The sequence below is a fragment of the Apus apus genome, chromosome 2 (assembly GCF_020740795.1).
Source record: "Apus apus isolate bApuApu2 chromosome 2, bApuApu2.pri.cur, whole genome shotgun sequence".
Classification (NCBI taxonomy): Eukaryota; Metazoa; Chordata; class Aves; order Apodiformes; family Apodidae; genus Apus; species Apus apus.
In genome coordinates this window covers 35,025,020-35,039,809 of record NC_067283.1, presented here as the reverse complement: position 1 = coordinate 35,039,809, position 14,790 = coordinate 35,025,020, and the positions used below count along the sequence as shown (strand labels likewise).

General features: G+C 38.9%; 1 protein-coding gene across 2 annotated transcripts in view; it reads left to right on the top strand.

The window, feature by feature from the left end:
* HIBADH (3-hydroxyisobutyrate dehydrogenase) overlaps window positions 1-14,790 on the top strand; it is an 86,439-nt gene that overhangs the window by 16,663 nt on the left and 54,986 nt on the right. For both annotated transcript variants that reach the window (XM_051611347.1, XM_051611348.1), the window contains one exon: window positions 1,108-1,229. In XM_051611347.1, the coding sequence (XP_051467307.1) occupies window positions 1,108-1,229 (122 nt within the window). The remainder of the gene's footprint in view (window positions 1-1,107; window positions 1,230-14,790) is intronic.

The window sequence follows — 14,790 nt, the reverse complement described above, 5'->3', positions numbered from 1 at the left end:
TCTCCTTCCGGTATAGAAAATAATAGTTGTTTCCTTCCCTTACTGTTGGTGGCTTAATTCCACATGAAGCACGACTAAACAGATCTAAGTATCCCTCTCTTAGACCTTTCAGGGAAGAAATGTAATTGGATCAGTCCCATAAAGCTGGACAAACAGCTGTGGGAGAATTGTATCCAGAATGGCAGTGCTTTGCAGACCGATTGGCAGTACTTACTCATATAATACAGCCAGTTAATCTTTTGAGTACTTAGATGTGGAAAATCCAGTGGGGAGCAGAGAATGTAGAAAGCAGTCCTGTGTTGCTGCAGTTTCTCAGCCTCTATATTTAACAGAAGGAAGTGTAATTGGACAGTCTGAGTGACCTGGTCTTTGGTGACTGGTTTGACTTCGATAATTTTCTGAAGCTTTTTAAGCTTTAGTGAAGAAAACATCGATGCTCTGGAGCATCTAAGGGTCAATTTAGTAATCTTGCTGTGTTACCAAGTGCCACTGCTCCTAGTTCTGAAGATAAGGGGAGATGATGTAGTGCTGTTCCTGCTGCGCTGGTTTTCGATTGCAAACTAACTGCAGCAGCTTGTCCCTCCTGTGAAAGCAGATGAGTTCTGTGTATGTGGTACTATTTGAGTCTGGAGCTACAGTGAGGTCCACAGCTGTATGTGTGTATGTATTGAGAGACCATTTCCAGCTATCTAGGTAATTTGATCCAGTGAAATGCACTTCACTGTCAGCAGCGTGCAATGTGCAGCGAGGTTCTTCATCTATCAAGGGTAGCTTTAAATTACTCAACCTTTTTTAATGACTGAAAAATTATGTTTGATTCTATGGTGTTTGCTGGTACAGCAGACATTAAATCATGGTGCAATTGAATCCAAAGAGGGATAAAAATATAATCCTCTTTTATTGTTGAGGATATTAAAAATAATTTTAATTGCATTTTAAAAAATACATACACAACTTCTTGTGTTCTGCAGTTTGGGTTTAAAACTTGGTCTTTATTATCATACCATAAGGTGTCTGTACATTTATCATGTTGGGGAAATCCAGTGCCATGGTAATAGTTGCAGATGTCTTGTGCAAAAAATACTGAATAATTAATCTTTATTTTAGGAAAGTGAAGAAAGGCTCATTGCTAATAGATTCCAGTACTATAGACCCTGCAGTTTCAAAAGAATTAGCCAAAGCAGTTGAGAAAATGGGAGCTGTTTTTATGGATGCCCCAGTTTCTGGAGGTAAGTCTCCATTAACAGTTTACCTCATACCATACATGTCTCTTTGTTTGCAATCTCAGCCACCAGATTGTGCCCGTGTTGGTACAAATTGCTTTTCTTTGCTGAATGTGTAGTTTGTTTTTTTTGTTGTTCCATTACATTAAAGAAATCTGTGTTACTTTAGGAATATTTTTTGAGTATAGGAACATGTTTTCTTGTTAGGCCTGGAGAAACTGAGCTTTCATGTGATATGGGACAATGGTCCTTTTAATTTAACTTATTCAGTAAGTTATGTTTTTATGCAGATAATTGCATCTCATCAGTCTCCATACATTTGTTTCTGTCAGGGAAAGACTGGTCACCACTGAGCAGTTCTGCTACTTTTTCATTATTTAAAAAGGAGAAATGGAAGGGTAAAGAAAGAATCTAATTTTCAAGAAAAAACAGAGCTTTCCTCTGGTTTTATAACGTTACAGAATGTGGGTGATAATTGTCTATTTTTGAAGTTCTGACTATTGATCTTGTGAGTTTTTAATCTCTTGTAAGAAATAATGTAGCCCAGGGAAGTCTTTCATTTTGTGGACAGCGGAGAGCAGAAGCATTAATAAGATTTTGAAAAGAAAATCATAGCTACTTGTTACTACCAGAGTTCTTTAAAACCCCTAAGATCGGAAGGTGTGGAAAACCCATTTTTTTTACAGTCCCCTCTAAAAACTAGTGTAAGTGGCATCATGATAACTATTTTTGTGTCTTCAATGACATAATTCAGAGAGTTATACCTGAGAGAGAATAAAAATGCGATGGGTGGAAGAAAATTCGGCCTTACATGTTTTATCAAAGGTATGATGCACAAGCTAGAAAAAGCACAGCCTGAATTTCAGATCCTGAAGATGAGCGTTGATAAAGAGCAAAAGCTAACCAGCTTTTCAATTTTCAATGGAAAACTAAGGCAGGATTTGGATACAGACTAGATGCCAAAATTTACCTCAAAATTCTAATGTGAAGAGAAAGTAGGAAGACCTGGGTAGGCGATATTGAAGAATATAATGGGGAAGAAAAGATTCTTACTTCCTGGTGAAAGTATTAGTCCTTGTTTTATAAAGTTGGATAACTTGTGAGCCTGGGGAAAAAAAAAAACCCACAGAAAAAAAGTATGTTGTGGCTGGATTATGTATCTATCTGACCCTTTTCTAAACACAGCCTTCTACTTATTGGTTAGGTGATTCTGACATTTTTTACGTGGTTCTTTCAGTGTCTTTCCCCGAAATATATTGTTTGCCTGAGGGAATTATTTACCTTTTGGTAATTTGGTAATAACAAATTTGGTAATTTGTTTTACCCATACATTTTTGCTTTAAGGCTGACTATGCCGTAACTATGAAGAGAGAAAGAAAAGTGTTATTCCAAAATAACTGTAGCTGTTTGGGGAGTTTTGTTCCTTGAGAAAATGGTAATGCTGAGACTGTGTTAATATGATAACATACAGTTGACTAGCATGTATGCAAATGGCATTTTTGGTGTTAATGGTTTATCTGAACGCAAAATATTTGGTGTTTTTTGTGTCAGTTATAGACTGAGTGGTATTCTGAAGGAGAGGAAAATAATTGATTCTTATCTTTCTAGTACATAATGTGTTTGTGAATGCCAAGGAGTGCTCTGTACAAATCATGTTTAAAGTGGGCAGTTGCTAGAAATGTGGAGAAGTTTTGTTAGAAATATCTTTAATGTTATGCTTTGTTCTTTCCATCTTTCATGACTTAATGCATCAAATCTTTGGGACATTTTTGTAGGTCCTGACTGCATTGTTGGCCTTTAGACAAAGCACTAAATGGAGAAGTATGCTCAGCTCTCTAGAAACTGGCAGGCATTATTCTGTGGCTGTGCAATGCAATAGACTTGGCAGGAGTGTGAAGGAGGGTGTTTGTGGGATGCAGTGAGGAGGAAGAGAAGCAGCATGCCTGAACTGTCATATTTAGACCTGTTTACTAGCTGTTATTGGCAGGCCAATCTGCTTGTGTTTTTAGGTATTTGAGCATTGCCTGATGGACGTTAATGTTCACCTGCACTGTGAGCAAGTTATTTCATAAACTAAGTAATGTTTTGAAAATTGCTTGGTGTATAAACCTTACGGAGAAATAGCGATTATTGTAATCCTGTCTTGACCCTGCAAATTAAGTAACTTAAGGCCTAGCATTAGTGCCAGATTTTAGTGGCTTGTTTGCAACCTTACCCCTGAAGGATTCTTTCCCTTGACCTTTTTTAGATGGGCCTGTGCACCAGTGTAGTAGTGCCATCTTCTTCATATGATTGGCCTGCAGCATTTACTTGCAATTACAGTCAGGAGCCATTAAATAGAACTTGATGCACCAAGTTTCTCTGGTGCTATTTTGTATTAACTGACTTTGGAAAATACTTTATCCCAGTAGTTGCATGCAGATTATCTTGCTAATACTGTCTGGAGATAGCAAGTGCTTGATCGTGGGATTAGGATCTTTTGCAGGTCCACATGAGAAAGTTGTGTCACAGTCCCAGTGCTGCATTGATTTGTGAGCTTTGTGAGCCTATGACAAATCAGGAAACATCTTCAAAACTGGTGTTTATTTTATTTATTTATTTATTTTAATTCTAGTGAAGTAAATGTATCTTTTTGTGAAGATTAGATTCTGCATATTTTTATGTATAAGAGGCTTTTAAAGAACATACTATCACAGAAGTGTATTTAAAACTTATGTTGGCACCAAAGACACCAGTGGCTGAGTAAAGGTTCTATATTTAGCCTTTAAGAATTGTGTCAAGTTTCTTCTCCCACTGATTTCACTGAAAGTATGATACAGATACTCAGTTTGCAGCCCAGAACAAACTTTCCTAGTAGTTTAAGTGATGCTGATGCAATATTTATGTCTTTTTAATTCAGTATATAAATTATGAGTGAAATGGGCTTTTAAAATTATTTCTGATGTGGTGCTTTCTTCTTTTTAACTGTTGTTAGTGTTCAGGTACTACCTTTTCAACTTTTTTCCTTTCCATTGACTCTTCAAATTGTATCAGCTTCTCTTCTGCTCAAAATACATTGTACTGCATTCTGCTGGAACTTCACAAGAAGTTGTGACAGCTTGGTTTGTTTTTCTGGTTTTGGAGTTATAGATAAACTGTTTTAAATTCTTTTGTAAATATGGTTCTCTAGATCTGATAATGAAGCTTAGGTAGAACCTCCTGGTCATTGTCTACTTTAGCCAAGATAGTAATCAATAAAAAGTCAAACTGCTAATTTGGTTGTAAGAGCTGTGATGTACAGAACAGTTTTCATGTTAAAATGGTAATAATAGAATAAAACATTGTTTTGTAGGAACTGTGGGCTGGAGCTGGTTAAAAAAAAGGTTGGCATTTCTATTCCAGCTGTTATTTCAAACTGTCTCCTGTTGTACTACTTCCATAAGCTCCAGCTAACCACGAAGTGATGGAAAGAATATTAGTAGTAACACTGGCAAATTGAAACTTCAGCTCTCTAGTAATAGAGTAAAATGTGAATCATGAAGAGTGCATTGCAGACTTATTCCCTATATGGCCAAATCTGTACTTAACATGGAACAAATAAAAATAATGTTAGAAATACTGTGAAGATCTCTTGCTTGATTTCCTTTCAAAGAGCAGGATATTTCAAGGTTCCAGCTTTAAAAAAATAATGAAAAAAAAAGGACACGTTCTCAAAACCAGAGAAGTTTGTGTACTTCAATGACATGATCAGACTAATAGCAGATTAAAAAGACCAGAGCAGCTGGTTAACATTTTTGTCTTACTTGAACATTGAAAGTTTAGTGAAATGTCTTTTCCAAGGGAAGCAAGGGAGAGGGCCTTGCAGAAGAGTAAAGACTTATGTCTGTGCACACTAACACTTGCAAAGATAGTTTGAAAGATGTTTTTTTTAGACTAAATAATAAAAACCAAGTTGTTCAAATGTTATATCTCTTAGCTTGTAAATTCTATTGGAATAAGAAAGCATCATCAATATGTTTGCCAGAAAAAATCTGGTTAATAGGCCTCTCCTCTGTTGGACAGCCTTCATAGAGCTGGCTTTCCTAGGTTGTATCTGCTTTGTTTCTTTAGCTTTATGCATTTTTAGAGAATTGCAGTCTTAAGACTTCATGGGAGTGGAAGAATTGTTTGGTTAATTCAACATCTCTAATTGAAGAGATCTTGAAAATGTTACACATTGGCAAAGTGTGCATTTTGATGCTGGGGAGGGAGGAAGTATAAACCCTGTGCAGAAATGAGGATGTTGGCAGCAGAAGAGTTAGATAGTACATTTACTGATGTGCTGACTTTGCGGGGGTATTTTTCTCCTGTGAGTCTGTTAGTCTTTTTATTTTATTTTATGGAGAATGCAAAAGTTAAGCGGAAGGCAAGGGAAGAATAATGAGATTTATTGAGAGCATCATCTAAAAATTTTCACAGGGGTGGAGGCAATTGTTCCTACAATGACTAAAACTGTGAAATTACTTATTTTATTCAAGTATAGTGTATATTTTGGCTATAAAACTGTGTGTAGTCTGGCCAAGTAGTGACCAATGTGTAGAGGAACATATCTGTCTCCGTTTATTCGAAGGTGTAAAGATGAGTTATTCAGGCTGGCCCAATGGGATATAACCAGGAATAATGGGCTGGAAATTATTAAGGAAAGAAAAATGCATGCTGTGTCTACCAGGAAAAACTTCCTAACAAAATTTTTCATACACTGTGGATTAATTTTCCAAAGAAGATTGTTGAAGCCAAGTATCTCCACATGCTTTAAACTGTACTGGGCAAACTGCTAGGAATTATTCTGTGGGGAAAAATCTTTAACTGGCAGGAGGATGCCTACATGATCTAATAGGTCTTTTCCATCTCTGATGTCTACAATTGTGTTGTGTTCTCACACGTGGTGTTCAAAAACGGTTAACGGAAAACTCTCCAGATGGAAGTTAAAAATCCCTGTGGCACTCTTTGAAAAAGAGTAAGGGATAACTGCAGAATTAGAGCCAACATTCCTTTTCTCAGTAAAACTGTTTCTAATATCCACAACTGTATGGGAGCTGTTACCACATTCCTACTAGCTGCTCTGTTTGCATGTGGTTACTTTAATGCTAGTATCTGGCTCATGCTGTAAAACGTTCCTGATACACAGTGAGAAAGATCTTCACATTTTAGCCTGGTCATAAGTCCTAGGGAATAAAAATTAATTTTATTTTTAAAATTTTGATTACTTCTTCTAGAGAACCTTTAAAGTTAAGGAGTTGCCAGTGGTGTATGAAAATGTTTCTGGAAATTGACTGATGACTTTAAAGCTTTCTACAAAGTTCATTTTGGTTTTAAATGTTCATAGGCTTCTTTTTCTCTTTTTTTGCTCTTTAAGCTGAGCCACTTGTTAAAAGTGTGTATTTTTCATTCAAACAAAAAACGTACTGTGACTCCTGTGCTTGGGGCAGCAGGAATGGTGAGCATTAGACCTTATAACCCCCTGACTACTTCTGAGTCCTAATTCTGTACTGTGCTAAAAGTGGATGGCACACATGTCGGCTCTGAACCCAGGACCCTGGCACACAAGAGCAGCAAGTACAAACTGGAAGGCTCAGCACAGAGTGGAACTGAGAGTACACTGTGCCCGCACAGCAGCCTTCAGTGTGGGGACAGTCCCCACCAGCTACAAGCTGGAGAAAATGCAACTTTTTCTGAATCTTAATGCAAAGCAGTTGTACTTACAATTCAGTGTTGCCTTAAATAGACTTTTTCACTCTGTGGGTGCAACTGCTGTTGCTTTAAAAAATAAAGTCTAGAGAAACCTGACTTACTTAAGTGGATTGTGCCACTCAAGACTTAGAATTACTTGTTTTACTTTGTGTCTTATTCAGCAAGGGAGATCAACAGATCTTATGCTAGACAGAAAAGAAGAAACATTAACATTCTAAGTATCTGAACCAAAGTCTTAGGACACATTTGTGCAAACTGCTCTCTGTTAAAAAAAAACTCCTTTGTAGGCACATTAAATACTTAAACAATTTTAAAGGAGTAAAAAACCAGTGAAAAACCCCAATGGGGGAAACTTTGCAGACAGGAATAACTGCCCTTGTCTTGTAGTACAGGCCTTTGAAAGCCTTGTTGATCCCCTTGTTGTTTGTTGATCCCCTAAAAGACTGAATGCAGGATCAGTAGGAATGAAATCTCATCTTCTGTTGACCCCCACCTACGTGACACTAGTGTTCTGGGTTACTTGTGTTTCCTTTTCAAAGTCAGGGTGATGAGTGGGGCAAGGGCAGGATGGATTTATGTGTAACCATTTTGGCAAATGATCTGAAGCCATTCTAAATCACTGGTTCACTGCAGAAATTTCTCTTGTATTGAAGGGTATCTTTATGTTTTGACAAGTCTCCTAAGTTGTGGTAATAAAGGAGGTAAGAATATTCTAGCAGAAGTTCCCCCTCTGTGCTTCAAACAAATACCTGAAAGTTACTCCATGTTTATAGTGTTTACTGCAATGTTGCCCATTGTGAAGCAAATCAATATCGTAAGCTTTTGTCCTTAGCAGGGCTGCTCCTGGTTAATCCACAGAGAGCACATCAGTATATCACGATTTCCTAATTCTTCCTCCTCCAACCACATTTAAAAAAACCCATTATTTATGTGATTAAATAAAAGCATGAAGGAAACAGTATTGCTTTTTACTGTTCATGAGCATGTAGAATTCAGCTGTGAGCATACACACTACGTGAACATTGACCATTAGGTTTGTCTAACAGTATTAAGTCCTGTTAGCTCTCACCACTTCGATATACTGGAATGCAGAGGACAGTCCTGCAGTTCCAGAGCTGAAGAAAGGTTTTTTAACTACAGTTATGTTCATGCCAAGCACAGCATAGGACCTGAAGTGAAAACAAAATTACTGACTGCGCTGTATTTGACCTGCAACTTTAGCCCTTAAAACTTAGTTATTGTTTTCATCCCTGTAGTTTTGCTGAGACAGTGTGTGGGATTTCCTAGACCTTATACAGCTTTAACTTGTATCTCTTCATAAGAAGAGCTAAGGGTGCCTTGACAGGAACAGAATAATGCATGGAAATGTCACCCAAATGCTGACCCTTCAGCTTCTGTTCCTGTTTGTATTTTAATTATTCTTTACTGTGGAAGGATGTTAAATTTGTCTGCAGTAAAAGGGGAGTGGAGTGTGAAACACTGTGTAACACTTTATTAAAACCTTTATATATTTCGCATAAAAACATACAATGATTTGATACTATCACTTTTTGTTGTTTAACTATTGATAAACTAATGTGGTTTTTTTAATGTGTAGTTTAGATCATTGGCAACAATACTAATCTGACATGTAATTATTATTAATTTGCTGTATTTGATATGAGTTGCTGCAAACTGGGTAAGATCCCGGTTGCTCAATAGCTATAGTTTTATCATATGCAGTCAGAAACAACATATTTTTGTGGTAATTTTGTATTCAATCTCTATTTCCTTTGCCTTCTGAGACTGTATGGTGTGGCTTGTGGATCTTAGTTTATTTACCAGTGGGACTACAGAGTACATTTGCTTAAAATCATGACTTTTCAGAAATCAGTATAAAAGTAAGTTGTAGTTAATCTGTACATGACTATACATAGTTAGCTCTTCAAACTTGGTCGATTCTGATGTCCAGTGTTTTTCCAATTAACATATTTCCCAGAATTGCTAGTAGTCTGAAAGCAGTATTTGGGAACAGCTAAATGCTTTTTGTCTTGAATGAGACATTTTTCCTTGCGTATGCTTGAAGAATAGAGTTTTACTCTCTAAAAGTTGAAGGACAATTGAAGAAGGGAATTTTTTGTAGCGTTATCAGCATGTGAAACCTGGTCATAATAGACCTCTTGTTAGAGCAAACTAGGAGTGTGTATAGCTTTCCTATTTCTGCAGATAGTCATCTTAGAATTTATATTAGGGTGTGGTTAAGGGTGATGCTGGGGCAGCGGGAAGTTTTTGTAGCAAAAGCACTAAATGAGAAGCTGATGTGAATTTGGCAAGCAGGAGCATTTCCTGAGATGGAGCATCCTCTCAGCAGCCTTGGCCTGAATCTTGGCTGTCTCTGAGGGCTCCCACCCTATCCAAGATGGAAGTTCCCACAGAGAGCACTAACATCATCCCTCACTGCCTCAACTTACCATCCTAAGACATGGGGCTTGACTGCTATGAAACAGTGCAATTAATGCCTCCCAGGGCCATAATTAACATACCTGATCACCTAAATGCATCATTCCTATGCTAGGGCAAACTGGACTATTAGAAGGCATTTCTGTTAGTGGTACAGCAACTGGCACACGTAATAAAGAAGAAGGTGTTTAATCTGTTACTGTTTTGTCAGTGGCACTTTTTTTCCACTCTATTAGTATGCTTAGCAATTCTTAACACTTAAGTGTGACTATATGCACTTATTTAGTATGTTGTGTTCCTTAGTAGACAATTATACCAATCTTGAATGGAGCGATTTTTTCTGGTAACTGGGTTAAAGGATTCTTAGATGATTGAAACAGTAGGCAGCAAAGCTTGTTAAGAAGTTTTTATTTTACAAGCCCTCAAGAATTCAGAATATGGCTTGCTTACTACTTAAAAAGTCCAAACTTCCCTTATAGACTCCATTTCAGAGCCAGCATCAAATTCTATGGTATACTTGTCTAAAAATCCAAACATGCACTCTTGGCCGTTACTGTTTACTGAATCAGAACCCTACTGTTTCCACTTGCACTGTCTAATTTATCGTAAGTGACCACAAAACCTAAAATTATTTATATGTTGGCACCTAACAGCTCCACTATAGTTAAGGATCTGTTGGCATTTCCATTATAAACCTTCCCTTTGAGAGGTTTATAACTTGGCGGTTTTACTTTTGCTTCAGGCTCAAATGTGCCATTTTCATCCAAGCACAAATTCTTCTACAGAATTTCATTTAAATCAGTTTGGCCATTATTTATTTTAGAGTGTGTATGTTGGGGAGTGGAGGAGAACAGAGTATTTAATTTTGGTTTCAGAAGCTTTTTGGTCAGACTATATAATGAAAGAAAAATGGTGCTTTTTATTTTATTTTCTAGGTACTTAACCCTTCCTTGGATGTGTAAACTTAATAAACCCATGTATTTCCAAGTTGCTCCCAATGCTCACGTGCCACACATCCACACCCACCTGTCTCTCCTGCCCCTACCCTATGACATGGTTTGAGGAAGCATCCACTGGCTTCTGGCAGTGAAAGGTTTTGGGGAGTGGATGCAATATTGTACAGTGGATGCTCTGTTGAGAGGCCTCAAGCCAACCAGTCCAACCGAGGAACAGATGGAGCTTAATTGGAAAAAGACAGACCAAATGCAGTTGTCAGTCAAATGTAACCCTATGTGGTTAAAAGTGGCATTTCCTATGGCTCTGCCATTTCTTGTGGGATGTGTGTAAATTACTGCTTGGGTGCAGTAATCCTTGGAGTCTAAAAGTGGTGTGAGTTTTCATTTTGCCTTGCTCCTGGATGCTGAACCACAGAGGAATTTCAGCTCTTTTTTAGTCATAAATCCTTGCCATAGTACTGTTATTATTATGCTAATTAAATTTGTGCCACACAAATAATACAGATCTATAATGTTTCAGTACTAATCATATAACACAGTACCAGGGTTCTTTTACATCGTGGTTTAAGAATACAAAGAAAGGAAATTGTGTACAGAGAGGTAGAAGCTTTTATTAGACCAAATAATACAGCTGAAAATGGAAAGCAAGTTTCTGAGTCAGTTCTTTCATCACATTGTGCAAGAAGCAGTAAAGGACAGTAGTTTTTTCTTTTTTTTTTCCTTGGCTATTGAATTACAAGAAAAAGCTGCTCTGTGGAAAACAAAGTGGGAAGAGGAAATGTGGTTTGGCATCTTCTTGTGTACTCATAATTTTGGGGTCTTCTTTTTTCAGGTATTTCATGCAGATTACTTATTGGACAAACAAGTAATAAAACTGCTTTGTTGTATTTTGTCTTGTGTTCTTTTAACAAGAAGAAGGAAAGCATGAGTATAATTGATGATGGTGGCAGATACCAACAGCTTGTTGAACTACAGGGCATTAGATCCCATTGAAGCATTTCTCCATCTTGCTACTTTTTTTTTTCCTAGTTACAGATGTCAATGGATTCATAGTTCAGACATTCCAAATCTTGATGTTTTAGAGATAACTCATGTTAGGTTTTATTAGTTTACTTTTAGTTTGTTGACATTAACAATTTAAAGCACTGAAGGCTTAAACTTTAGTATATGTTGGACTGTGCTTTGCACTCTGGAAACAGAAGCTTACAGAAACAGCAAATGTCACAAGACGTGATTATTTCGCACTTTCAAAACTTTAATTTTAGTAACATTTTCAGTGGTATCCCTTTATTTCTAAGGATCAAGACATTTAAACTCTGTACAGTCATGGGAAAGAAAATAATTGGAAGTACCTTAATAGAGCACACCTGTAAAGCTCTGATTCAATGTAAAACACTGGGGCATCTGCCTAAGTCCATCTGTTTCAGTGGAAATTCAGTGCAAGTTGAAGAGGTGTGTTCTCAGTGTCTGCTAAGTGTCTGCGGGGTAATCTGTCTGTCTTATACTGCTGAGTTACTATCTTTGAAACTCAAGGGCTTCAAAGCACTGTGTAGAGCTGACATCCTGGGTGTGATTTGGCTGCAATTTTCATGCAGCTATAAGCTGGTTGTTTTAATTATTTGGAAATATCCTTCATCCCGAAAAAAAACATAGAGGATTTATTATTTCATGTCACCTACATTCAAGGATTTATCATTTGCTATTTTCAGTATCTAACTTTATTGCTATATAACAACAAGGATGGGCTGGTGGACAATGTGAAGCTTAAGGGCAGCCTTGGGTTTAGTGACCACAAAATGGTGGAATTCAGGATCCTTAGGACAACAAGGAGGGTGTGAAGCAAGCTCATTACCGTGGACTTCAGGAGAGCAAACTCTGGCCTCTTCAGGGATCTGCTTGATAGGGTATGGTGGGATAAAGCCCTGAGGGAAGAGGAATCCAGGAAAACTGGTCAGTATTCAATGATAACCTCCTCCAAGCCCAAGAGCAATGTGTCCCAACAAAAAGGAAGGCAGACAAGAATGCCAGGAGACCTGCATGGATGAACAAGGAGCTCCTGGACACACTTAGATGTAAAAAGAAAGTCTACAGAGGGTGGAAGAGAGGACAGGTAGTCTGAGGAATACAAAGAAGTTGTCCAAGCAGCCAGGGATCAGGTTAGGAAAGCTAAAACCCAGATAGAATTAAATCTGGTCAGGGACATCAGGGGTAACAAGAAAAGCTTCTATAGGTATGTTAGTGATAAAAGGAAGACTAGAGAAATGTGGGCCCTCTGAAGAAGGAAATGGGAAGCCTGGTCACATGGCATATAGCAAAGGTTGAAGTAGTCAATGACTTTTATGTCTCAGTCTTCACTGGCAAGGACTCTTGCCTCACCTCCCAGGTTGCAGAAGGCAAAGGCAGAGACCGGGAGAAGGAAGATCTGACCACTGTAGAAGAAGGGCATGTTCAAGACCATCTAAAGAACCTGAAAATGTGCAAGTCAATGGGACCTGATGAGATCCATCCGCGGCTGCAGAAGAAACTTGTGGATGAAGTTGGCAAAGCTGCTTTCCATCATACTTGAGAAGTCATGGCAGTCTGATGAAGTTCCCACTGACTGGAAAAGGGGAAATACAATCGCCATTTTCAAAAAGGAAAAAAGGGAAGACCTGGGGAACTACAGGCCAGTCAGTCTCACCTCTGTGCCTGGCAAGAGCATGGAGCAGATCCTCCTGAAGGCCCTGCTAACGCATATGGAAAATGTGGATGTGGTTGGTAGCAACTGCCATGGCTTCTCCAAGGGCAAATCATGCCTGACAAATTTGGTGGCCTTTTATGGTGGGGTCACAGCATTGGTGGAGAACGGAAGAGCAATTGACATAATCTCCCTGGACTTCTGCAAAGCATTTGACACTGCCCCACACAACATGATATGGATTAAATGGATGGACGACTCAGTGGATAAGGAATTGGCTGGCTGGTCACACTTAAAGAGTATTGGTCAACAGCTCAATGTGCAAATGGAGACCAGAGATGAGTGGTGTTCCTCCAGGGTCAGTACTGGGACCGGCACTGTTTAACATCTCTGTCAATGACACGGACAGTAGGATTAAGTGCACCCTCAGCAAATTTGCTGATGACACCAAGCTATGTGGTGTGGTCGTCAAGCTGGAAGGAAGCGATACTATCCAGAGGAACCTAGACAGGCTTGAGCGGTGGGCCCATGCCAGCCTCTTGAAGTTCAGCAAGGCCAAGTGCAAGGTCCTGCACCTGGGCAATCCCAAGCCATCCCAGTTGCAGGTTGTCTGGAGAATGGATTAAGAACAGCCCTGTGTTGCTTGATGAGAAGCTCAACATGAGCTGGCAATGTGTTCTTGCAGCCCAGAAAGCCAACTGTGTGCTGGAATGCATCAAAAGCAGCATGACCAGCAGGTCTAGGCAGGTGATTCTCCCCCTCTACTCTGCTCTCATGAGACCCCACCTGGAGTACTGTGTCCAGTTCTGGAGCCCCCAACACAAGAAGGACATGGAGCTGTTGCAGCAAGTCCAGAGGAGGGCCATGAAGATGATGCGAGGGCTGGAGCACCTCTTCTGTGAAGACAGGCTGAGAAAGTTGGGGCTGTTCAGCCTGGAAAAGAGAAGGCTCTGGGGAGACCTTATAGCGGCCTTCCAGTACCTGAAGGGGGCCTACAGGAAAGCTGGGGAGGGGCTTTGTACAAGGGCATGTAGCAATAGCACAGGGGGTAATGGCTGAAAACTGGAAGAGGGGAAATTTAAGTTAGACACTAGGAAGAAATTCTTTACTGTGAGAGTGGTGAGACACTGGAACAGGTTGTCCAGAGGAGATGTGTATGCCCCCTCCCTGGAAGCATTCAAGGCCAGGTTGGATGGGGCTTTGAGCAACTGGTGTTGGTGTCTGTGCCCATGGCTAGATGATCTTTAAGGTCCCTTCCAACCCAAACCATTCTGTGATTCTATGATAATTGTTGATAATTCTTGTTGAACTATAGCTTAACACAATGACTTACACTCTTTTCGGCCTTTCTTGGAAATAGGATTGTATTGGGTTAGGATCTTTTATGGTAATCTTCAAAGCAGCATCTCTTGCAAACATGGCCAGAAAGATGCAAGCATGATCCCTGAAAAGCAGTCCCAAATTTTCTTTTCTTGTGTTAATTTTTAAGTATTTGTGGAAACTTCTCTAATTTTCTGCAGCATTTAGAACTTGTCAATATTGGCTCACACTTATTTGTGGTTTAGTGTACATGTTCACTGCAGAAGGATTTTCAAAAGGGCACAAAGGCTATTACATGCAGGTGTTCCTGTTGGCTTAAATGGGAGACTATGTCCAAAAATAAAACCCGTGGCTTAAATCTGAAGTTACAAGAAAGACCTACAATACATTTGGGGTGTTTATTTGATGATAGTGGAAATGCTATCAGCAAATATAAATAACTGCTGCCCATTCTAAAATATAAGAT